Source organism: Castanea sativa, chromosome 2, assembly GCF_040712315.1.
Source record: "Castanea sativa cultivar Marrone di Chiusa Pesio chromosome 2, ASM4071231v1".
Lineage (NCBI taxonomy): Eukaryota > Viridiplantae > Streptophyta > Magnoliopsida > Fagales > Fagaceae > Castanea > Castanea sativa.
This window is the reverse complement of record NC_134014.1, coordinates 6,955,765-6,981,836: the sequence shown is the minus strand read 5'-3', so window position 1 is coordinate 6,981,836 and position 26,072 is coordinate 6,955,765. Positions and strand designations below refer to the sequence as shown.

The following is a 26,072-nucleotide window of genomic DNA, read 5'->3' as shown; positions in this document are numbered from 1 at the left end:
ATAAAATCTTAGTCTTCCTATAAAAAAAAAATGTAAGATTTATGTAGTAGTATCTCTAACATCACTCTCGATAAAAAGTTAGATAATAAGATAAATATTAACTATTTTATATTCTCTCTCAAATATCATTGAAGCTAAGATTTTGGTTTTTTGTTTTGTTTTGTTTTGTTTATATTTTATTTTTTATTTTTTATGTAGGATGAGACTTCCCTCTAATCCATTGGAATACTAAACATGATACAAGCTTAACACATGGACAATTTTGGACGTATGTTGTGTCCAGTCCAGAACTCCAATGCATTGGATGCAAGCCACACTCTTGTATGTAAGCAAATAAAGACCAAGAATTTAGCAGTGACTATTTGCCTTTGAAGACAGAAAATTGAACTGCTTAGGTGTCTTTTTGATGTGAAAAGGATTTTCTTCATTTATTTTTAATATGGAGAGTATAGGATGACACAACATTTAAGCTACAATAGAGTCAGGAATTGGGTGTTGATATATCTTCAAAAATTTAAAATCAGTTACCACTATTTATTTGCCACATCATCTATATATCTATCTATAAATTCTATATATTACTAAAAGCTGAAGCGTAGCATTTAATGTTGCTACGCTCACGTTGAGCCACATCAGCAGCCACATCATCATTTTTTGTTTCCAATTTTTCTTATATAATTTTTTAAACATTTTCTCATTTAAGGTGACTTAAAAACTCCATTATTTTTTAAAATATCTTTTAACCATTATTTTTATTATTAATTTTCTAAACTCTCCCTCACTTTTACCTCTTCATCTCCCCGCTACTTTCTACCTTAAGATCATTTTTTTTCTCTACCTTTTTATCTTCCTTTATTTTAACTCTTCTTATTCTCAATATCTTACTATAAATTTGACATTTTCATTTTCATTCTATGCATAGTTTTCTCACACAAAAAAGGTTACTTCTCTCTCTCTCAATTGTTTTTCATTTTTTTGTTTGATTTTGATTTTTTATTTTTATTGCATCAATTCTTTAGGTTGATGAATTTTTGTATTAATTAGAATTCTACTTTGGGTTGATGTAATTTAGTTTTACGTTTTAAGTTGTTATCTTTTATATACTCTTTGATTAAATATTATCCTACTGCATTATACATATAGTATATAATAATATAATGTTATTATATTACATAAAATGACTTGGATAATTCGATGTTTATTGTTATATAATTTATTTTTACTATTTTTTTCTTCTCATATTATTTTATTCAACATTTAAATCCAACCCATACTATTAAATTATGCACCACAAATCAAGAAAATGGCTAGATACAAACCTGCTTTCCTTTACCATACATTGGGGGAATCAAAATATTTGTGTGATAAAGGGTCATATAATTTATAATTTAGATAGCACTCTTTGAATGTGTCTAGGCCTATAGATTGAGCAATTTGTAGACTTAAAAGCTATTGAGAACAAACTTTTTGAATCAAGACTAAAAAAATATGAACTACTATATATCATTTAGATAAAAACTTTTATCATAGATACATTAATTTTTTTTTTGCCACAAATTTAAATCATGAAAACTTTATATTATGTGTTAGCATCGTCTCTGCTTCTTCTTCTTCTTCTCAAAAATATTACATATCATCTTTAAAGGATGCCAACAATATTGATCTTAAGGGAAAAGTTACATAAAATATTGAGAAAAGAATTTTTTATATTACAATCTACTAAAAATGCTTTTTAAATATTTAATCCTTTGTATTTTTCATATCATTGATGTGTTTTACAACTACCATATGTGTTAACTTCAGTCTTAATATTCTTAAGTTGTTTCAGCAAAAAGAAAAAATAAATAAAAAAAAAAGGTTGTCACAAAAGAGGAGTTCATGTAAAGTTTTTTGCAAAATGAAATATATGTTTTGTAAGGCCACCAAACTTGATAATTTGCAAATGATGGAACCACTTGCAATAATATTTGCATAGTTATATAGTTCCAACTAAAGCAATTGAGTATAATTTTAGTTTTCAAAAAACACATATCTACTAGTGGTTAAACGTTCATCTTGAGTAGTTTTAACTTTTCATATATTTTTACCTTACATATTCATTTATTTTAATTTATATTCTTTTTTTCAAAAAAAAAAAATTAGTTTAGATATTTATAATTAAACTATGAAATAATGATTCATGAATAATATATATATATATTATCTATACATATTTATCTTGTGTAGTTGTAACTTTACATATAATTTTGTATTTATATATTCATCTACTTTAATTTAGATGTTTATAACTTAATAATGAAATCTATAAACAAGGTAATTAAAACAATCATATTTCTACCATTCAAAAAGTCACAATTTATTTTTTTCAAAAAAAGGCCTTTTACAATTCCTTGGAATTATTTTTAATTTTTTTTTATAAAAACTTTGACGTACCACTAATCTAATCACTTCATACATTAAAAAAAAAAAAAAGTTAAGGCCCATTATTGCTTCTGTTAATATATTATATATGGATATCTTAATTGATTGAGACCAAACTAGAGAAATGTCTTTCATATTTTTTTGAAAATTTAGAAGGGAAAAAAAAAAAATCCTTTGATGTACCACTAGCGTAACTACATCTATAACTATTTAAGTCATCCATGATATCTATTTCTTATTGATAATTGTAAAATTTACAACTAGCAAGGGAACATACAAATTAATAAAGAATAAATAAAGGAAGAAAAAAAATAAATGAAATCAAACGTCAATTAATAACCGTTATTTGGAAAATAAAAAGGTGGTCAATAGGACATTGAAAACTTTATAGTACAATAAAATCAACCATTACATTCACTTAATTAAATCAATAATCAACAATTAAATATAATAATACAAAGTTTAAACTTAAAACTAATCAAACTTTAACTAGAGAAATTATATTTCTTGTAAGTGCACAGTTGCACCTGGACCCAAAGACAACTACGGGCTCAGGCCCAACGAGCCTTAGACAATAAAATTTGTAGAGCGTGGGCTTGAAACCTAGATTAGAAGTGCTGAGAATTTGATAACGGGCTAAGAGTTACAAACACATGTAGATAACAAAAGATGACTGAAAATAGGCCTCCTCGGACGTAAGCCGAGGACAACTTCTGTATTATTGCTATTTCTTCCTTAAAAGTTACAATTCTTAGTTTCTTTCTTTGTTGCCGATCTCCCCCTTTTTTCTCTGACCTCCACCCCCCTTAAATACTTCCTTCCCTGATACCCTTTGGACAGTGACTAGAAGTTTCAGCCCTACTGTTCAGGGGTCACTTCCCCATTAATGCGGCCAGGGAGGTAGGTGCAGAGCCTTTAATGCGGAGGTGGCAGCCTTTGCACTTGATATTTTCTTTACAACTGGTGCATCTAGAAGGTTCAGGGTGTCCCCCTTTAACCATTAGTCTTTCCAGAGTTATGCCTTGACCTTCATAATGAAGTTTTGAGTTTTCTTGGATTTGTCCGAGGAGAAGCTCGTTCTCGGCTGTACCCTCGGATCCTCGGCGTATGGGCCAATTCGTAGAGTTTAATTCTGGAGCAGGTCGGCCCTCCATGCTACAGTCCAAAGGCCCATATGCCCATTTGGGTCCTTTTACCCCCCACAATAGCCCCTCAAAACTCTATTTTTCATCATCCGAGGAGAAAAATAGGGTTTTGATCCAACGAAAACTTTCCCCACACGTTCTGTAAATAACTACGCGTGTGAAGACCGTTTCGCGTTCTAGAGGATGCCACTTGGCGGTTTTATTTTAAAAAACGCGCGCATTTATTACCGTAAGTTATACCTTGTCCCCCACGTTCAACGGTGAGATGAGCATCCAACGGTCCTTGTTACTCCATGAAAATTTGGGCGGGTCAAATACAATTTCGAGGCCGCTTCCCGCACGTCGTGACGCTTCGGGAACCTGCGCCTTCATTTATTTCTCCAGAGGCTAATCCCATCAAAACATCAGCAATCGCCTTTTGTCTGCAGAAATCCGTGGAAATTTGCACAACTTGAGATTTGTAAGTTCTCATTTCTTTTCTCTTAACCCTTTCTCCTCGGACCCTGTCCTTGGCTACCCTTATAACAGTTCTCACTCTTAGAACTTAGTTTTTCGTTCCTTTCTGATGGGAAAGTTTAAATGTTTAGTTGATACCGCCGCTGGGATGGAAGGCTTTAGAGTCAAGTATCGTATTCCCAGCGACGTAGGTTTAGAATACTGCCCGGCGGAAGCTGTGGCCGACTCTAGGAAGGCTGGAGAGGTCATCATCCCAATGGTAGCCTTCATAGAAGGTGGGATGACCCTCCCAATGAAGCCTGTAACCAGGGAGTACCTCCGCAACCACCGGTTGTGTCTCGATCAGTGCAGCCCAAACGTTTTTAGAGTTTTGGGTAGCGTCGACGCTCTAAACGAGTAAATGGGTCTGAACCTCACCTGGCATGATGTCGTCTTTATGTACGAATGCCACAAACTCACTAGAGTAGGTTACTACATCAAATCCCGCTCCAGCGTAGTTAGGTTGATCTCTTGTTTGCCCAAGTCCAATAAAGGCATGAAGGATGACTACCTCATCGTCTCTGGCAACTGGCACGACGGCCCCCACTGCCCAGTTGAGTGGGGAGTTCCAGGTGCGACACCTTAGGATTTAACTTCCCATCCCATAACTCCCTAAATCATCTAGGAATGTGCATTTGCATTTACTTGAGCGTCTACCTTTAATTTATTATATGTTCTGCGCCTCTGACCATGTTTGTTTATTTGAATGTTTTTCTTTGCAGATAAGCAAAACGTACGCCCACGCTTGAGCCACTGCAACGTTGCAGATTTGAATAGAGTGCTACGTTCCGAGGTGTTCGTCAGCAGAGACTTACAACTTAGGGCGGCCCACTTGATTCTGGGGTACGATCCCGTCTCCTCGGACTTCCAGGAGATCGAGAACGCAATAATCGCGGGTGATCGAAGGCGTAGGAGAATCAACGTAGCCAGACCTCACTTTTTGGCCGATCACGACATCCCTGACGCCCCTCACACCGTATTGTACACACAGCCCATCGCGGCCATCTCACTTGCCGTGCACTCTCAGGCAATTGCTGTCCCAGAGGAGCGAGTGTCTTCTTCAAACACATTGGACGAGGAGATAGACCAGTTTCGGCTCGAGGACTCCCCACGACCTCACGGAAACCCGTTTGTTATCCTTTCCGACGAGGAAGAAGAAGAAGCTGAGGCCTCTGGGATCGCGGGTCTAGTGATAGCGCGTCCGGACGACAGTTCCATTGAAGAAGAGATGGACAAGCTAAAGGACCTTATGACTGATAGAGGCGCCCGAGTGGCAAAGAAGGGAGCAAGAGGGTCCCAAGCTCCCCCTGCCTTGCCACCACCCCCTCTTCCAGCAGAGCCAAAACATCCCACTGACGATTCTAAGAAGAAAAGAAAAGTGGATGCCGAGGGGGCTGGTGGCGAGAAGCCAAAGAAGCTGAAACAACAGCCGCCGCCGGCCCAGCAGCAGAAGCTGGACAAGGGCAAAGGGTGCGCCCGCTCAGTTGAAAGTGGGGAGATCAGGGACGTGGCCGAGGTGCGCCGAGCACCAGCCACCTGGTCTCCTGACTTGAGGCTGGATGGCGCCCCAATTCCCTGCCACTCCAGCATTAGGGCAGTCCAACAAGGCCACGCCCACCACTTAGCCGAGGTGTTGGAGCGTCCTCTTCTGCTGCCCAAGGATATGGAATCCTTGGAGAAGATGGCCCAGCCGCAGCTGTTCCTCTCGTTAAAAAGGGGCTTAGCTCTGGTAAGTTCCATCTTACACTTATATTCTATATTTATTTGTAAACACTTCGCTGCATTTAACCTCCTAACATTTTTGCAGTCCATCCAAGAGGTTTTCGCGGCCGAGAAGTTCGTGGAGGATTCTCGGAAGCGCGCTGGGATGGAGCAAGAGCTAAGAAAAAAGGCAGAAAGGTCCCTAGACCAGGCCCTAGCAGAAAACGGGAGGCTCATGTCACAGCTGGCCGACTTGAAAAGAGAAAGAGATGGTGACAAGGCCAGCCTGAAGACGATGGAGAGCCAAGTGGAGGGGCAGCGTAAGCTTCTCCACCAAAAGGATGACGAGCTTGTCCAAGTCCAACAGGCACGCTCTGACTTGGAAAAGGAGCTTACGCGGGCGAAGGAAGAAGCTCGCACCCACAAGCACACCCTAGAGGCCGCGAAGAAGGCTAGTTATCAGGAGGGGGTGACTAGAACGCAAGAAGAGCTGACAGAGGCTTTTGCGGCCTTGTGCCGAGAGTACTGTCAGCAGGTCTAGGGAGAGGCCATGAATGCAGCAGGGGTTCCTCAAGCTTCCGAGCTGAGGAAGCCCGAGAACATCTGGCTCCCCCTAGACATACAGGAAATTGAAGACCCTCCTGTTGCTGCCTCTCCTGCCCTTCCTCCTGTGGTGCAAGAGCTTGTTCCTGCTCCTGCAGAACCTGAAGGTTCCCATAAAGAGAAGGACGAGTGCGGTGGTGCCGAGAAGGAGCAGATCCAAAGCGTGGAGCCCCCCATTCCTTCAACAGACAAAGGGAAACAAGCCTTGTCTACCTTTGAGCTGGAATTGAAGAGTACTGAGGCTGGCAGCAGCTCCCTTCAAGACCCCCCTTCCCTAGTTTAGGGCCTAGTATAGGAATTTTTTGTACTCCCCTTCGTTGTATATAATTAATGAAGAAAATTTTTATTCAACTTTCGTTCATGTTGTCTTTGTTTTACTTTATTCTTTTTGTGCTTGCCATGAAAGTTTTCAATAACAAATAGTTAAAGGGAAAACAGAATAAATAAGTATAACTCCACCATGCAAACAACTATGTCTTCAAAACAGCCACATAACTTAATTTAGACATCAAATAATGTCACAGTTAGACAACTCACATGACGGTTAAACCTTTGTAATTTGACATATTGCTTTCAGTAGGATGTAAGGTCCGAAGACCATTCCTTACAAAAATTTGTTTAACACTTAAAAATGAAGAACCTGAGATCCAAATTAATGAATGTGAGATAATGATTTCCATAAAACGGGTGATAAGAATAAGAACAGTGACAAGATATTAAGAACAGTGACAAGGTTTGTGGTTCGAGGACTATACTTAACCAAGTTTCTGTTTGATTTTTAAGAATAGTAACTTCAAATGTTAATTTCTCCAAAGTAGGAGGTCCGAGGACCCGGCATAACTAAGGTTCTGTTTAACAAATGACAAGACATCAATTTCCACAAGGTTTGTGGTCCGAGGACTACACTTAACCAAGTTTCTGTTTGATTCTTAAGAATAGTAACTTCAAATGTTAATTTCCCCAAAGTAGGAGGTCTGAGGACCCGGTATAACTAAGGTTCTGTTTAACAAATGACAAGACATCAATTTCCACAAGGTTTGTGGTCCGAGGACTACACTTAACCAAGTTTCTGTTTGATTCTTAAGAATAGTAACTTCAAATGTTAATTTCCCAAAGTAGGAGGTCCGAGGACCCGGCATAACTAAGGTTCTGTTTAACAAATGACAAGACATCAATTTCCACAAGGTTTGTGGTCCGAGGACTACACTTAACCAAGTTTCTGTTTGATTCTTAAGAATAGTAACTTCAAATGTTAATTTCTCCAAAGTAGGAGGTCCAAGGACCCGGCATAACTAAGGTTCTGTTTAACAAATGACAAGACATCAATTTCCACAAGGTTTGTGGTCCGAGGACTACACTTAACCAAGTTTTTGTTTGATTCTTAAGAATAGTAATTTCAAATGTTAATTTCCCAAAGTAGAAGGTCCGAGGACTCGGCATAACTAAGGTTCTGTTTAACAAATGACAAGACATCAATTTCCACAAGGTTTGTGGTCCGAGGACTTCACTTAACCAAGTTTCTGTTTGATTCTTAAGAATAGTAACTTCAAATGTTAATTTCCCCAAAGTAGGAGGTCCGAGGACCCAGCATAACTAAGGTTCTGTTTAACAAATGACAAGACATCAATTTCCACAAGGTTTATGGTTCGAGGACTACACTTAACCAAGTTTCTGTTTGATTCTTAAGAATAGTAACTTCAGATATTAGAGGTACTTATAACTTTGAAATGTTAACTGACAAAAGCACATTTTATTAATAATAATACCTTCTAAGATTATTTACATTCCATGGGTGTGGTACAATTCTTTCATCTAGGTCAGTTAGCCGATATGACCCTATGCCTGCTACTGAAACAATGCGATAGGGGCCTTCCCAGTTGGGTCCTAGCTTACCCCAAGCTGGGTTCTTAGAAGTGCCTACAACTTTTCTTAGTATAAGATCACCAGGTGCAAGTGGCCTTAGCTTCACGTGGGCATTATATCCCCATTTTAGCTTCTGTTGATAATAAGCCATTTGGACCATAGCTGCCTCGCGTCGTTCCTCAAGTAAATCAAGACCTTTCTCCAGGAGTCCATTGTTATTCTCCAGGCTAAAAGAGCTCGTCTTTAGGGTGGGAAAACCAGATTCCAGAGGTATCACCGCCTCGGCTCCATAAGTCATAGAGAATGGCGTTTCTCCCGTGGACCTGCTCGGTGTGGTCCGATACGTCCACAGAACATGAGGGAGCTCTTCTACCCATCTGCCTTTCGCATCGTCCAACCTTTTCTTAAGCCCACTGACTATGACCTTATTAACGGCCTCGGCTTGCCCATTTTCCTGAGGATAAGCTGGGGTGGAGTATCTATTTATGATACCCATGTCACCACAATATTGCCTAAAGGCCTTGCTGTCAAATTGAACGCCATTGTCTGAGATAAGTGTGTGTGGTATACTGAATCTAGTGACAATATTTTTCCAGACAAACTTCTTGGAATCAACATCTCTGATATTTGCTAAGGGCTCGGCCTCAACCCATTTAGTGAAATAGTCTGTTCCCACAAGAAGCCATCTTTTGTTTCCTGCAGCTCTCGGAAATGGCCCCACTATGTCCAATCCCCACTACGCAAAAGGCCAAGGACTGGAGAGAGGGTTGAGAACCCCTCCAGGTTGATGAATATTAGGGGTGAACCTTTGGCATTGATCACATTTTCTGGCATAGTCCTGAGCCTCCCTCTGCATATTTGGCCACCAATAACCCTGAGTCAGGGCCCTATGGGCTAAGGACCTTCCCCCAGTGTGGCTTCCACAAATCCCTTCATGCAGTTCCTCCAGAAGTGCTTCCGTTGATTCAGGGTGCACACACAACAAGTATGGTCCTGAGAAGGATCGTTTGTACAGTTTTTGGTCCTCGGACAACCAAAAACGTGGCGCCTTTCGACGTATCTTATCTACTTCAGACTTGTCTTCAGGAAGGATATCATTCCTAAGAAAAGATATGACCGGGTCAATCCAACTAGGTCCAGGCCTTATTAGATGGATGCGGGCCGCCTTGGCGGGGGTAAGAGTTGGCTTTAGCAAATCCTCCACAAGGATAATCCTGGGCAAACCCTGAGCCGAGGACGTTGCTAACGTAGCCAAAGAATCAGCATGGGTGTTTCCACTTCTAGAGATGTGAGCTAAGACGAAGGAGTCAAATTCTGCTTGCTGACGCTTGATCTGGGCCAAGTATTCCTGCATTCTTGGGTCCCTAGCCTCCATGGTCCCCGTGACCTGGTCGACCACTAACTGAGAGTCCAAGAACGCATGGACTTCCTTTCCACCCATCTTATGTAGCATGTTCATGCCCACCAAGACTGCTTCATACTCGGCTTCATTATTAGTAGCCGAGAATGACAGCCTTAGAGATTTTTCGAAGATAATTCCCTCAGGGGATATCACAACAAGTCCGACACCAGACCCTCTCTGATTAACTGCCCCATCCACATACATTTTCCAAGTCGAAGGCACTGCGGCTGTGATCACACCAACTGATTTTCCATCCATGTGTGCTTCTTTTAGAGTTTCTTCAAGCAATGGTTCAGTAAACTCTGCCACCAAGTCAGCGAGGACCTGGCCCTTCACCGAGGTGCGAGGCTTGTATTTAACGTCAAAAGCTCCTAAAATGGTTCCCCACTTTGCGACCCTACCAGAGTAATCGGCGTTGCGTAATACCGCCTTGAGAGGCAATTGGGTCAGAACCACTACAGTGTGAGACTGGAAATAATGAGGAAGCTTGCGTGTGGCGTGAACTATGGCCAGAAGCGCTTTCTCCAAGAGTAGGTAGCGCACCTCGACCTCATTCAAAGACTTACTAACGTAGTAGACCGGTCTTTGCACCCCGTTTTCATTCCTTATAAGGATCAGGCTGACCGCGTGTACGGCCACTGCGAGATAAGCAAACAAGACCTCGTCCGCCTCGGGGCGAGACAAGATGGGTGGCCGAGAAAGATATTGCTTAAGCTGCTGGAAAGCTAACACGCAGTCCTCGGTCCATTGAAACCCTTTCCACTTATTCAACAATTGGAAGAAAGGACGGCATTGGTCAGATGACCGAGAGATAAACCTATTCAATGCAGCAATCATTTCGGTCAATTTCTGGATCTCTTTTGGGTTCCGAGGAGGCTGCAAATTCTAAATAGCCTTGACCTGCGTTGGGTTCACCTCTATGCCTCTGTGAGTAATCATGTATCCCAAAAACTTTCCGGACCCCACGCCAAAAGAGCACTTTGAGGTGTTAAGGCGCAGCTTGTACTTTCTTAGCACCTGGAAGGTGTCAGCTAGATCTTTGACGTGTGAAGGTATTGTTTTGCTCTTCACCACCATATCATCTACATACACCTCAATGGTCTTCCCTAGTTACTGTTCAAACATTCTAGTCATCATTCTTTGGTAGGTAGCCCCAGCATTCTTCAACCCGAATGGCATGACCTTATAGTGGTAGTTCCCTGTTGGAGTAATGAAAGCAGTTTTCTCCTGATCCTCCAATGCTAGTGGAATCTGATGGTAACCCTGGAAGGCGTCCAAAAAACTCATTCGAGGATGTCCGACAGTGGCATCCACTAGTTGATCAATACACGGCATTGGGAACGAATCCTTGGGGTAGGCCTTGTTCAAATCTGTGAAGTCCACACATACTCTCCACGTTCCATTCTTCTTTTTAACCACAACCGTATGCGCCAACCATTCGGGGTAGAAAACTTCTTTAATAGCCCCAGCTTTCTTGAGTTTGAGCACCTCTTCCTTTACAGCCTCGGAATGTTCTTTGGAAGAACGCCGAGGTGGCTGCCTTCTCGGAACAATGGCAGGGTTGACATTCAAACGATGGCAAATGAAGCTCGGATCTACGCCTGGAGCCTCATACGGGTCCCACGCAAAAACATCAATATTGTCCTTCAGAAATTCCAACAACTCCATTTTCTCCTGGTGTGGCAAACGTATGCCGACTTGGAAGAACCTCTCTGGATCATCGGCTATCAAAAACTTCTCTAACTTCTCACAATGAGCCTCCTCTCCTGTCATCATTCCAGATGCATCAGGAGCTGTTAACTGCTATAAGTCTTTGGTGACCAGAGCCGAAGACTCGGCTTCCGTCTGGTGCAGCACTGCAGCCGATATGCATTGCCTGGCCACCGATTGGCTGCCGAGGACCTCTTAAACACATTCCCCCGAGGGGAACTTAACCTTAACATGCAAGGTAGAAGAGACAGCTCCAAGAGCGTGCAACCATGGCCTGGCGAGGATGGCTGTATATGGAGAGTACGCGTCAACCACAATGAAATCCACCTCAACCGTTTCTGAGTCGGATTGAACGGGCAAACGGATCTGTCCTTTCGGCACAACGACTCTCCCTTCGAAGCTTATAAGTGGCGAGTCATAAGGAGTAAGATCTCCCAGCTTCAATCTCAACCCCTTAAATAGATCAGGGTACATGATATCTGCACCGCTGCCCTGATCTATCATCACCCTCCTCACATCATAGTTCCCTATCCTAAGCGTAACTACAAGAGCATCGTCATGGGGTTGGATAGTCCCTATCTTATCCTCCTCGAAAAATTCCAAGACGGGCAAGTTTAGCTTCAACCTCTTCGGCCTGCAGCCCGACTCCTTGGCCTGAGGATGTGAAACTGCCATCACCCTGGTGGGACCCGAGCCGGTCCTGCCAGGTGCAGCAAAAATAACATTAATTGTTCCTAATGCCGGCCGAGATGAATTATTCCTCTGATTGTTTGAGCCAGATTGACTGCCCTGCCTACTAGGTTGGCACAAGTGCTGCTTCAGTTTTCCTTCACTGACAAGCTGCTCCAAGTGGTTCCAAAGGGTTCGACAATTCTCGGTAGTGTGGCCCACATCTTGATGGTATTGGCAGAAGAGGTTCTGATTCCTCTTTGTGGGATCTCCTGCCATCTTGCTAGGCCACCTGAAGAAGGGCTTCTTACGAACTTTCTCCAGCAACTGATGTACTAGTTCTCGGAACACAGTGTTCACGGCCTGAGGTGCTGCCCTGCCGGACTGCCCAATGTAATCTCTCCTCGGCTTGTTATTGTGGTACCTGTCCGACCTGAAATCTCTTCTCTCCTGCGGGATAACCTTCTCCTTACCCTTTCCTTGCTGTTGGTCTTCCTCCACCCTCTTGTACTCGTCAATACGGTCCATGAGGCGACGTACGTTGCTGACGGGCTTTTTAGTCAAAGACTTTCTCAGGTCGTGATTAGTAGGAAGACCTACCTTAAAGGTATTGAGAGCCACCTCATCAAAGTCGCCATCTATTTTATTAAACATCTCCCAGTAACGGTCGGAGTATGCTTTCAACGTCTCCCCTTCCCTCATGGTCATGGATAACAGCGAGTCCAATGGCTGAGGTACTCTGCTACACGTAATGAACCGCGAAGCGAATGCTCTAGTAAGCTCCCCAAACAAACCTATAGACCCCGATTTAAGGCCGTCGAACCACCTCATAGCAACAGGCCCCAAGCTAGAGGGGAAAACTTTACACATCAGGGTCTCGTTGTGAGAGTGCACCGCCATCCTCTGGTTAAAGTGACTCACGTGCTCCACCGGATCAGTCCGGCCATTGTAGATGGTAAAGGTGGGTTGAGTAAACCTCCTGGGAAGCCTCCCCTTCTCAATCCTCCGTGAAAACGGAGACTTGGAGAGTTGGTGCAACGCCCGACTTATAGCATCGTTCCCTAAGCCCCTAGAAGGAGGCTTCTTGCGTCTGCGAGCTGGCTGGTCGTCCTCCTTACCAGAGGACATTGCACTGGGGGGTGAGCATGACCTTGAGCTGTAGTTGTCTCCCCGTACCTCCTCCGAGGAAGGATTAGATGAGGACGGTGAAGACCTGCGTCTGGTGCGCCGTAACTTTCTCTTCAAACGATTAATCTCCTTCTGCATGGCTTTAGCACCATCCTCATGGGTGGTGCTATGCCCACCATGAGTATGGCTAGCCCCGGGGTATTCTGTATGGACACTTCCCTCTCGATCCCTTCGACGCTCAAGACGCTCGAAAAGATCCTCCGGTTGTGATCCCTGTGACTCTGCATGGTCAGAACCCAGGCCTGCCATAGTATCCCAACTCCTACTAGACTAGGTTCCCACAGACGGCGCCAATTGTAAGTGCACAATTGCACTTGGACCCAAAGACAACTACGGGCTCAGGCCCAACGAGCCTTAGACAATAAAATTTGTAGAGCGTGGACTTGAAACCTAGATTAGAAGTGCTGAGAATTTGATAACGGGTTAAGAGTTACAAACACATGTAGATAACAAAAGATGACTGAAAATAGGCCTCCTCGGACGTAAGCCGAGGACAACTTCTGTATTATTGCTATTTCTTCCTTAAAAGTTACAATTCTTAGTTTCTTTCTTTGTTGTTGATCTCCTTCCTTTTTCTCTGACCTCCACCCCCCTTAAATACTTCCTTCCCTGATACCCTTTGGACAGTGACTAGAAGTTTCAGCCCTACTGTTCAGGGGTCACTTCCCTATTAATGCGGCCAGGGAGGTAGGTGCAGAGCCTTTAATGCGGAGGTGGCAGCCTTTGCACTTGATATTTTCTTTACAACTGGTGCATCTAGAAGGTTCAGGGTGTCCCCCTTTAACCATTAGTCTTTCCAGAGTTATGCCTTGACCTTCATAATGAAGTTTTGAGTTCTCTTGGATTTGTCCGAGGAGAAGCTTGTTCTCGGCTGTACCCTCGGATCCTTGGCGTATGGGCCAATTCGTAGTTAATTCTGGAGCAGGTCGGCCCTCCATGCTACAGTCCAAAGGCCCATATGCCCATTTGGGTCCTTTTACCCCCCACATTTCTTATCACAACTAAAAATGAGATGTTCTTCAGTAATTTGGAAATTATATTAGAAATAAAATTGAAAAATTTTATAATCACATTTTTTAACATTTCATTTAACCTTTTATATATATATATATATATATATATAATCATAATCTTCATTCATCATGACTTAAAAAAATCTAATGAATAGCTCTACCTCTTATTTAATGTCTACGTTATGCAAATCATCAACTAATAAATATATGATAATGGTAAAAAATGTTATAGACAAGATTATGAAAAATATGATAAATTTTTTTTTTAATTTAAAAAAACTCTTTATAAAGTCTAGGGACTAAAATAATATTTTACTTAAAAAATTATTACGCTCAACATGCGGGTCTGCCACTAGTTTATTATTGAAAGCTAAATCTGAACGATAAAATGAAGTCCTGCTAGACTGCTAGTGACAGTTATTATGCAGTTGTGTTATGATTCATGTTCCAGGCATTTTCACCATGATTCATTGGATTAAGATCCTTCAGAGTTTTAGGGTAACTCTATCTCATAAAGTTCTTAAAATTCCAACCATTTTTACTAAATAAGTGATTTAATAAATTCATAGAAACCTAATCTTGTTTCATTCTATATATGGTAGAGTTACCATATGAACTTTAGATGATCTTGATCCATTATTCAACCTAGTCCTTCTTGTACTAACTTCTCATTCTGTGATATATGAACACCTCTAATGTACAGCTTGTGTTGGATATTATTTGTTGTATGTTTTTGTTATACTTTGCTTTCAATGTTTGATGCTGATATTTTTGTCGTTTGCAGGGAAGAGAATTCTGTGGTTGGATTTGAAAGCATGAGAATGTTGCTGCAAGGGAAATTCTGGGTTGTAGTACTAATGATTATAGGAGTTGTTGGAGCTAATCTCTATTATTTTTTATTTTATTCTTTTGCTGGAGCTAATCTGTACAGTTTTGAGGGTCTCCCGCATCGAATTCTTCTGGATACAGATGTTGATACTGATGATTTGCTTGGTCTCTTGTACCTCTTGAAGCTAAACAGATCAGAGTTTAACGTGGAAGTAAGTTCAGATGAAACTCAAACTGTTTCAACGTTAATTATTTCTTGCCATTTTAAGCTAGTTTGTTTAGGCAATTTTTTTTTTTTTTTTTTGGAAAAATGTTTCCTACTTCCCTCCATATCTGGTGCAATGGAAAATGTTTTACGCTTTTGAAATATTTTCTACTATTCACTTGTTTCCTCATCCTCTTTCATTCATTTTGGCTCCCAAAACCACCACCATTACGGCCATAAACGTTGTCACAGCTTGAAGTTCATGCCAGCTTGATCAAATTGCAAACGAAGGCGGAAACTCAAGGTTTGAGTTTTTGATCGTAAGTGCCTATTGACATCTATGGTTCAGCCTTGATATATGACAATTGAGAGCTCAGTTGGTTCACATTAAGAGCTCAGTTAGTTACAAATTAGTTATTTCGAGATAGACTAGCTTGAGTTAGTTAGGGTATAAACACATGTAAATCTTTATGATCACTTGTTGTATTAGGCTAATCATCCTTAGATATATGCTTTTAACTCTAATTTCAATAATCTGGAATGAAATTTAGTCAAGTTGTTGCATTTTGTGTGTTCCTCACTTGTCTTTTCTTTCTCTTGGAGGTAGATAGATATTCCTTAGAAGCAATATCATAATAGAGAACATGACTCTCTCCAAGAATTCACAAGCATTTCCATCATCCATCAATATTCCTAGTGATATTTCCTCTTCAGTAGCCATTTTAAAACCTTACATAATTGAAATCCCAGAACTTTAAACACACAAATACAACAACTAAATCATCAAGAACAGAGTTTCCTCATCAAAGAACACTAATCCTAAATGTGTTCCTTATAATCATGACCACTGTCTCTGCTGATAATCACCTCTAGTGTCACCACCATCACTATATTGCGCCAATGTCCCACCATCTGCACTATTGCTGTCACCACACCACTGTTTCTGCTACCATCGCCATCTTTACCACTACCGCACCTACTTTAAATCTTAAACATTTTTCGTGAGTCAAAAACAGTGGAATGTTTTTGTTTTTTGTGAGAAAAGAAGCAATAATAAAAACAAAGCACAACATATATATTTTCCTTTTATCGTCTATTTACAAATTCGATAAGTACTTCAAATAAATTAACCAAACACAATATTCTACATTAACGGAAAAATCAACTACAATTTGAAAAATATTCTGTTTTGGCCCCTATGTGTTCTAATTTATCTGATGCAAATTGAATATATTTTATTTAGATCTCAATCAATTTATGTATTGGAATAAACAAATTAATTCAACAAATCTAAACAATAATAATAAAATAGAAAAAAGACACAGATTTGGTAACAAAGTAGACAACCAATGAAGAACCTCTTTAATAGTAAAATGGTAAAACCATCGGGGACTCAGTCCCATAAAAATTCTATGCAAGAAAAACAATTACAAATAATCTTCTTACAAAACCTTTGTATGAATAGCCACAATATTGCAACAACTGCAAATGCCCCACTTACCTTCTTTATTGTAACAGAGCTAGAACCCTATGCGAATTTCTTCCATGAACCAAAACCTCTAGCACTCCAAGGAAAATCCTTGAAGATTTGCTGTAGATTTGATATGTCATGGCACTAGGATTTGCCGACACTCTCAACAATCTGAAACTTAACACAATATCACAAACAAAATTTTGAAGTTTTTACATGGAAAAACCTCTAATAAGAAAGAAAAATCCACGGGACTTAGTCCAATCGAAACTTCCACTATGAAATAATAGGTATAGAACAATCATTCCTAAAACGAATACTAAATATTTTTAACAAATCTCACCCTCTGATTGTGTTAGGTGATCTGCCATGCCTATTTTCTTCTACACGTCTGAAGCTTCCTCATAGGCAATGATTTATTTATCTTATCTAAAGTAGGCTTTCTAGAATCAAAATCATCAGCCATATTTGTGATTGTAAAGTGTAAACACGTTAAGTATGAGTTTACCACCGCCAAAAACTCATGCACACTCTAGAAGTTTGGGACCAATATCACCAGCCATATTTGCTCTGATGACAGCTACAATTTATCAATTTCACATCCTAAAAGCACCTACTATTTTTGTGATTAAAGAAGATAGTGACCTTTTCTTTTCCCCTCAATGAGAAGATAGTGACTCTGGTTTTAACTTGCTGCAGGCAGTCACTATCAGTGCAAATGGATGGTCTGATGCTGGACATGCTGTGAATCAAATCTATGACATTCTTTACATGATGGACCGTGATGATGTTGCGGTTGGAGTTGGAGGTGATGGTGGGATACTTGAAGATGGTACAATACTGCCAAATGTTGGAGGCTATCTTCCTCTTATTGAACAGGTGTGAACAAGTGTTTTGTAATAATTATATATGTATAATTTACTAGAAAGGTCGTATGCATGTACATTGACATACTAAACTACATCTTTTTTATAATTTTCAAAGCCTCAACTGTGAATGTTTGGCTTTAAAAATCATAATGAATTCGTAAATTAATGTGTTATTATGTGTATGGTTCTAACTGTGAGTTTAATGTATCAGGGATATACAACTGCAGGATATTGTAGATATAGACAAGCTAATCCTGTTGGTCGAGGAGGGCGGTTAGATCTTGATGCCAACTTTGGAATCCGAAAAGCTTTCCTGCCACAGGTATGAATTTGTACAGTAATTTCTATTTTGGATGAAATCTTTATTGCTTGTGCCTGTTGTGGATCTGCATTCCATAAATTATGGCATGCTGATGAAATAACAATATAAAAGCTTAAGCCAATGGTTTAGTCCCAATTAATTTATATTAACCACTCATTCATGTTATTAGTATTCAAAGTGGGATCTCACCACTTAGCAAAACACACCACTCACATGTGAATATTCCAACAGTGAAATTTTAGTCTTTGACCTAATGTTGTGCTTCTTGAAAAATGAATATGCTGACTTTTTGTCCTATGTCAATACGGTTTCATGTGAGTTTTCAATTTTGACATGATTAACTTGCTTGAAGTAGAAACTTACCAAAGGATCACTCCCATAAGTTGAAGTTCTCAATTGAAATCATGGTGAACTGGTATAAGACAGACACCTAAAGATGTGTCTTGCCCATTGAGTTTGTCTTGCGTTTATTTAGTAAATTGTGGTGCACAAAGCTTTCATTTTTGCAATGTCAGGGAGAGGTGACTGCTACACAGTACTCAATTTTTTTTAGAGACTAATTCTTGGATTCAAACTTGTAACCTATTGCTTTTGGTGGAAGGCAATTGGCATTGCACCAAGGCCTAACCTCTTATTGGTAAATTTTGCTAGGGTTAGTAAATTCATTCTTACCAGGAAATGAAAATAATTTTAGCTGTACTGTTCTGTTTATTGCTAGGGAAAATATTTTGCTTTTCTGAAATTGATGCTGGTTCATGGTTTGTTCATATGTCAAATGTACTTTCACTAAATGTATATTTACTATTTTGTCCAAAACAGAGAATTCAGCTAAAAATTTATATTAATAAGTAGAGAGATTGTTTCTTGTATTTTACATAAGGTAAATGTAAATGGTCTTTTTGAGTTCCCATCATTATTATGTACAAACCATATTCCTGTTCCTTGATATTGAAAACCCAAACTAGATCTTTATTCAATGGGTTTGCAAATATCATATCTGAACTTCAATAACGGTTCTATTAGTTCGCATGAGAATAGAGGTTTGTTCATTCCTTGATTCTATATGGTTATATCATTTATTACATGGCTCACATTATTTTTCATGTTATTAGGGGAGAAGGAATTATACTCCTCTTTGGCAACCAACTGCTCAGCAAGTGATGATTGACAGAATATCAGCAGGTCCCATAACTGTACTTCTTATTGGAACATGTACAAATTTTGCCATTTTCCTTATGAGTAATCCACATCTAAAGAAAAACATCAAGCATATTTATATCATGGGTGGTGGTGTGAGGACAAAAAACCCGACTGGTAATTTGTTCACAGATTATACTAGTAATCCTTATGCGGAGTCCAATATATTTGGTGATCCCTTTGCTGCATACCAGGTAAGGCAGTTTTTAGGACTAGCTAATAACCAATCATTATTTCTTTATGTAATCAATGATTTTGTTGATATATTAACATATAGTTTTTTTTTGTTGACAAAAGCAAAATCACTACATCAACATAGTATATGCTTTTTATTATTATTAAAGTATCTCTTGAAGCTAAAAGTGACTGCCTTTGATAATGATTACTTTCCTCTCAGGTTTTTCATTCTGGAATTCCCATCACCCTTGTTCCTCTGGATGCAACAAACTCCATCCCAATAAGTAAGAATTTCTTTAACACATTTGAGCAGAGTCAGAATACATATGAGGCACAATACTGCTTCCAGTCATTGAAAACAGCTCGTGATGCATCACTGCTTGGGGACCAATTTTATACGGTATTTTCTTAAAGGTTCTTGATGTTGACTTCTAGTCAATCTATGTTAACATGATCTTACTCTATTCAAGACTTTTCCTTTGACTGTGAATTATGAGTATGCCATATGAATACTTGCAAAGTTATTAAACATATTATTTTCGTCAATTTCAAGGATCAAGTAAGTTAAGGTAATACAATTTAACTTGTTGCAGGAATTTTTTATGTGGGATTCCTTTGCATCTGGTGTGGCAGCTTCAATCATGAGTAAATCAAACAACCCAAATGGGGAAAATGAATTTGCTGAAATGGAGTATATGAATATAACTGTAGTCACTTCAAACGAACCTTATGGGATGAATGATGGCTCCAATCTATTCTTCGATGGCCTTGACATTCCAAGATTCAATTTAACAAAGGGTGGAGTACATAGTGGTCATGTTCAGACCGGACTTAGAGATCCATTCTGCGTTGTGAAGAATGGGAAGGGAAAATGTCAGGTAGTAGCTTTAGTCTTGTAACTTTCCATAGACAACCACTTAATAGTTACCACTTACCCCAAATTGGACTCATTTTTTATCTGTCTCACCCACCAAAGCTCTCTTTCTTTTCCTCCTTAATTCTTCTTTGGTAGGTGCATACATACATATAAAATACTTATGCTCAGGCTGAATTGTAGTTTTTCTTCATTTGTAGAGAAGTAATAATATTACTTGGACTTATATTTTTGTCTTGTTTAAAATTCATGCACTATGCAATAATCCAATAGGATGGTTATACAGCAGAGGTAACTGGTCCAGAAGCAGTTCACATTCTAGTTGCTACTGATGCAAAACCTAATCAGAACAATGAAAGCACACTAAACAGACAATTTTATCGAAGTTTCTTGGATGTAAGTTTTCCTGTGTTTCTTTTTGTTCATAAATTCTTGAATATCATTCAAGGGAGATTTGTTATTTTATGCTTGAAACAAATTAACACACTCGCACACACTCACACAGTTTCCATGCAGTGACATTTACCTGTATCATGAAGTACTGTCATGCTCTCGTAACTCGTTGAAATTGTCTTACATCCTACATTGAGGTATATGTTGATGAAATTTAATACACTTTTGTGCAGGTTATAAACTGCCTGCAACATACGGGGAGATTTAATTTTACAACACAATTTCCTTATTACAAAGAAGTTCTTTACAAACCAGATTTTGGATCAAACAAACTTGGGAAACCTGTTGTTTTTGACATGGATATGAGTGCTGGAGATTTTCTAACTCTGTTTTATCTCCTAAAAGTACCTGTGGAAGTGATCAACCTCAAAGTATAGTGTTCTTTATTTCATGTTTCACCTGGCTTTCTATTTTAGGTTCTTTTATGATGTTTACGGTTTAGTTGTCACACCTTTCTAACAATGTATAATTCGAGCACTTTGTACAAGTTTCTTTCAGCTTAAATACTACAGCTCATGCTTAAAATATTGCACAACATAGGTTTGATCCTAATTAAGATGGCAACTATTTTGGTTGTGAGATTCAATTGATATCAAAAGCAGCAGTTTTTATGTGCATTATATTTCTTCTTTCATCTAGGCAATAATAGTAAGTCCAACCGGTTGGGCAAGTGCTGCAACAATAGACATCATTTATGATTTACTTCATATGATGGGCCGTGATGACATTCCAGTTGGTCTTGGAGATATATTTGCAATGAACCAATCTGATGCATTCTTCTCTAGTGTTGGAGACTGCAAATACATTAAGGCTATCCCACATGGGAGTGGTGGACTTATTGACTCTGACACTCTCTATGGTCTGGCGCGAGATTTGCCACGAAGCCCTAGAAGGTACTTAAAATTATGTTCCTATAAGAAGTACACATAAAGGCTATTGTTTTATACATGGTGCATTAATTTGTTACATTTCTACTTCTTAGTTTCTCTTTTATTTCATTTTTTAATTGATTTTTAAATGGAATATGCAATGTGAATTGAATTGTCTGCTTTATTTTAAAAAGCATGGTAGGAATTATGATCTCTTGGGTTGCCGCTCTTATGAGATTTTTTTCCCATTAAGGAAATATTCCCTCCTAAATACTTAACAGGAAAATATCCATCTCTTTTTATCTTTATGGAGACATATCAATATATTATATGCCAGTATATATGCAGACGATAAGTCAACTTGTTGATGAAACAGAGCTTTAGGGGCTTAATATAAAATTGATAATCCAGTGATTAGTATAAAGTAATTCACAAAAGTTCTATACCTTAATACATTGGCGTGATATTATACTTGTTTAGTATTTCCCTCACCCATCAGAATAATTTCTGGCTCTTGTACCATGTGCATGTGTGTATCTAACTTGGTCATGGTCAACTTAGTAATGATGTAGTGTTTTGATTTTGTCTGGACTATTTGTGGGTTGAATAGTCTGAGCATGAAACCAAAATCTGAACTTCTGTACCAGGTACACACAAGAGAATTCTGTAAAGGAAGGGGCACCTCAGAAGCAGCCTCTAGCATTGGAAGTTTGGAAGTCTGTAGTGAATACACTTGATCCAGGATCTAAGATTACCATACTGACCAATGGACCCCTTACTAATCTAGCAAAGATTATTCTATCAGAGAAAAATACCACCTCTCTTTATCAAGTAAGTGAATTTCATATACTTCTTAATCTCTTATGTAAATTAAATTTGAAAAGTACATGAGCAAGCTAAAGATTTGGAATGTTATGCTCCTAAATTCTTTATACATGAGTTTTAGCTCAACATTTTCCTTGACATTATGTTAAAATAAATCAGGTATCAGAGGATAGGCTAGTTGATGATATTAACATTATCCAATGATTTCAAATCTCATTGCAGGATGTATATATAGTTGGAGGACACATCAGCCGTGGTGACTGGGACAAAGGAAATGTCTTTACTATTCACTCCAATGAATTTTCAGAATTCAATATGTTTCTTGACCCTTTGGCTGCAAAGACAGTCTTTGATTCGAACCTTAACATCACCCTCATCCCACTTGGAATCCAGCGTAGAGTCGGTTCATTACCAAGGATCTTAAAAAAGTTGCAGGAGACAAAAAGGACACCTGAAGCTAAGTTCGCCAGCCAATTACTGTCAATGCTATATGGCTTGCAACAAAGTCACGTTTTATATCATCATGTGGTAAATACTTTAATCTGTGAATTGAAGTACTTACTGCTACTCCTACACTTTCCATGATTTTCATGCTAAGAATAGCATTCTCACCCACACACAAGTTAATTATAGTGCTGCTGGCATCCCTGCAGAGAGATCCAACCCAATTTCAACATTTTTTTTTTCTCACGGAGGAATTTTAGTAACATGTTAAACTTTAGCAGATGGTTACAAATTGGATACATGAGTATTTTGGATCTCCCTGAATTGAAAAATCTTGGTTGTGCCCCGCTTCTTGTTTCCACTGCTTAGCTGCTTGACTGAATGATATTCTGCAGGATATATTCTCCCAGGAAATCCTTGGTGCACTTGTACTTGCTGGTGATATGAAGCCAACCATGCAAGTAAAACCTGTCAAAGTCTTTGCTGAAGGTGTTGAGTCCACAGATGGACAAACTATGATTGATGAAAAAGATGGAAAACTAGTCAAAATATTGGAAGATGTGAATTATACAGCTTATTATGATCTATTTGCAAACAGGCTCAACGACCTGAAGCAGTCAGCTGTGATAGGAAGTTTTGATGAACAAAGAAGGCTGTGGAGTAGACCACCCAAATAACTTTCACAGGATTAAGGCAGTTGTCTGACAATAGGAATGAGCTTTTTCTTATTGACATGCAGTATTTTTAGTTGTATTGCTGCTGATATTCTTCACAGAGAAATTTTAGTAAGACCATGTTTCATGAAGGAAGTGGTGACTCTCCTTTGTATTTTTCTCAATAAAAGCATGAACAAACAATAAAATAAAATAAAAAACAATAAAGATTTTAACTCAACTCAAGATGGCATATAAAAGATGAGCTTGACTTGAGAAATTTGTGAATGCAATTGGGTGTGATTCAGCAAAAATATTTGCAAGTTGGCCATCGAAATAGATTGACTGAAGTTGAAGATTTCCAAATAAAAGATGATAACAACTGAAACGGCAGTCAATCTCAATATGAGTAACGACAGTCAAGCTCGCAGCTTCTAAATATAGAATAACTTATATTTTTGCTGTTGTATTTAAATTTTGAGTTTTCACCACAAAAAAAGAAAAAAGAAAAGAAAAGAAAAAAGAATTGATTTATCCAACTTGAGTTATGAAGATGCGAATACAAATGATTTTATTTTCTTTTTCGTGGAGTGGAGTGGGTTTTAATGGTTAAAATTTACAAAAATAGTACCTAAACTTTACCTTACCCCCATTAAGATTTGCTCCATTTGCTTTAATTTGGAGAGTTGTCATTTCTTGAAAGTCTTGGGCACAATAAAATCTCTCTATTTTTACGACAACCTTTTTATTTTCAGTTCTGATTGATCTGGGTATAATCTATTTTTAGTTTGACTTTTGTGATGAGTTGACACCTTAGATTATTGTAAAATTGTTGTGAAATTCTCTTATGGCTGTAAAAGAACTCTTTCTTGAAAGAAAATTACTAGTTTTTATGGAATTAACATACTCCCCAAGAGCATTGTAGCATACTCATTGACACTTTCTAGTGTTTCTAATGGAGGCTTCAAGTGTTTAAATCTCTTCTCCTCCAATTATAAAAATTTTTAATTTAAAAAACTAAAAAAGTACAAATTAAAATCTCATTCTATCAAATAAATAATGATAATTAATTATTATAATCTTTCCAGATTTTGGATTCAGCCATTTTGTAATCTTTCTAGATTTTAATTTCCATATTTGCTAGACTAATAATATGGAAAGTGTGTTGTTTTCAAAGGAGGACAATTCCCAATAGAGTTTGGCTTACCTCTAGTCTCAATAGGACAGCACATAGCAAAAATATTTATACAAACTTTGGCTTCCTAACACCTTCATCTCTTCCTCTTCTCACACTATATTAATATTGAAAAGTTGGATGATTTAGTTCAGGTATCTCTAAATTTCAGTTGCTCTTGACATCTATTCTTGTGATTGCCCTGTATAATAATTCAATGTAAGGATTAGATTAATAGTACTGTTCTTTTTTATTGCTGTTTTTTTTTTCCTTTTTTAATTTTGTTACTACCTCTTTTGTGTTGTGGGCCATATATGGGTTTTTATTTATTTAGGTTGGGTATTTGTATTGATATATGATTGTTTGTTTCTATGTTCAAAATTGATTTTTTTTTTTTTTTTAAATGTTTGAGACATTATTGGTTTATATTGTGTTATCCGTGTGATAGAGTTTTAGTCGTACCTGAAGCATAGCATTTAATGTTGCTATACCTAGGTTGAGCCACACGAGTAGCCATGTCATTGCCATTCTTTTTCCCAAATTTGTCTTACAATTTAAAAATAGTTTTCCTAAATTCAAAAATACTAATAAAAAGAAAATAATTCCCAATACCCTATCTCTTTCATGTTTACAATTTTAGAAGGCAACCATTTGTGTTACACGGTTATAATCTCAAATGGCAACCCTTTAACTTCCTAACGCTAGACTTTGGCTTTTTAACTCCTTCATCTCTTCCTCTCCTCTCATTATATTAATGCTGAAAAACTAGATGATTCAGTTTAGGTATATCTAAATCTCAATTGCTCTTGACCTCTATTCTTGTGACTACTTTGTGTAGACACTCGGTTTTGCATCCATAATTTAATCAAGGAAGATGACTAGAATGACCATTCATATACCTAATATTCATGATTACATTACATGCACTAATTCATTCATTGCATATCATAAAATTGATCTTGAGGTTCTAACGATTACAATGGTATGTCCGATTTCCAAATTGGACCGTTGATTGAAAGATATTGCATGATCAAGTTTGCACGGTCTACATGTATTTTGTTTAGGTAGAACCAACCACATATGATTAATTTAAATTAATTTTGATTGGCTAGACAATTAAAATTAATTAAATAATTTTATGATTGGTTGCTAATTAGTGTCAAAAATAGTCTTTCTTGCATGAGAATAAAGAGGATAATCTAATAACAATAAAATTGTGGATAATCAAGACTTTTGGGAGTGCTTATCTACAAGATAATCATTGTTATAGAGACCTGAATCACCAGAAAATGAGTTTAATTTTTAGAATATGGATTAAAAATGCGTCTAAGTGAAAGTCTTGGCTCAAAAAACCTCAAAAAATGAATCCAAAGTAGAATAAAACTCAAACACGGGACCGGCACCCAAAAGGGTCATTTGACACTTTTGGAGTGTCGATCGGCACTTGCACTTTCCAAGTGACAATTGGCACAAACACTAGCCATGGCCCGAGGGCAATTGG

At 38.4% G+C, this 26,072-nt stretch overlaps 1 protein-coding gene across 1 annotated transcript; it reads left to right on the top strand.

Moving 5' to 3' along the window:
- Nucleotides 1-15,001: 15,001 nt before the first annotated feature.
- LOC142626274 (nucleoside hydrolase 3-like) lies at nucleotides 15,002-23,533 on the top strand. The gene is made up of 12 exons (XM_075800078.1): nucleotides 15,002-15,250; nucleotides 17,414-17,593; nucleotides 17,795-17,905; nucleotides 19,018-19,296; nucleotides 19,500-19,679; nucleotides 19,873-20,157; nucleotides 20,427-20,549; nucleotides 20,780-20,977; nucleotides 21,246-21,499; nucleotides 22,123-22,306; nucleotides 22,523-22,828; nucleotides 23,140-23,533. Exons 1-12 carry the CDS (start codon nucleotides 15,026-15,028, stop codon nucleotides 23,419-23,421), a joined length of 2,607 nt encoding a protein of 868 aa, XP_075656193.1. The 5' UTR covers nucleotides 15,002-15,025; the 3' UTR covers nucleotides 23,422-23,533.
- The last annotated feature ends 2,539 nt before the right edge of the window (nucleotides 23,534-26,072 follow it).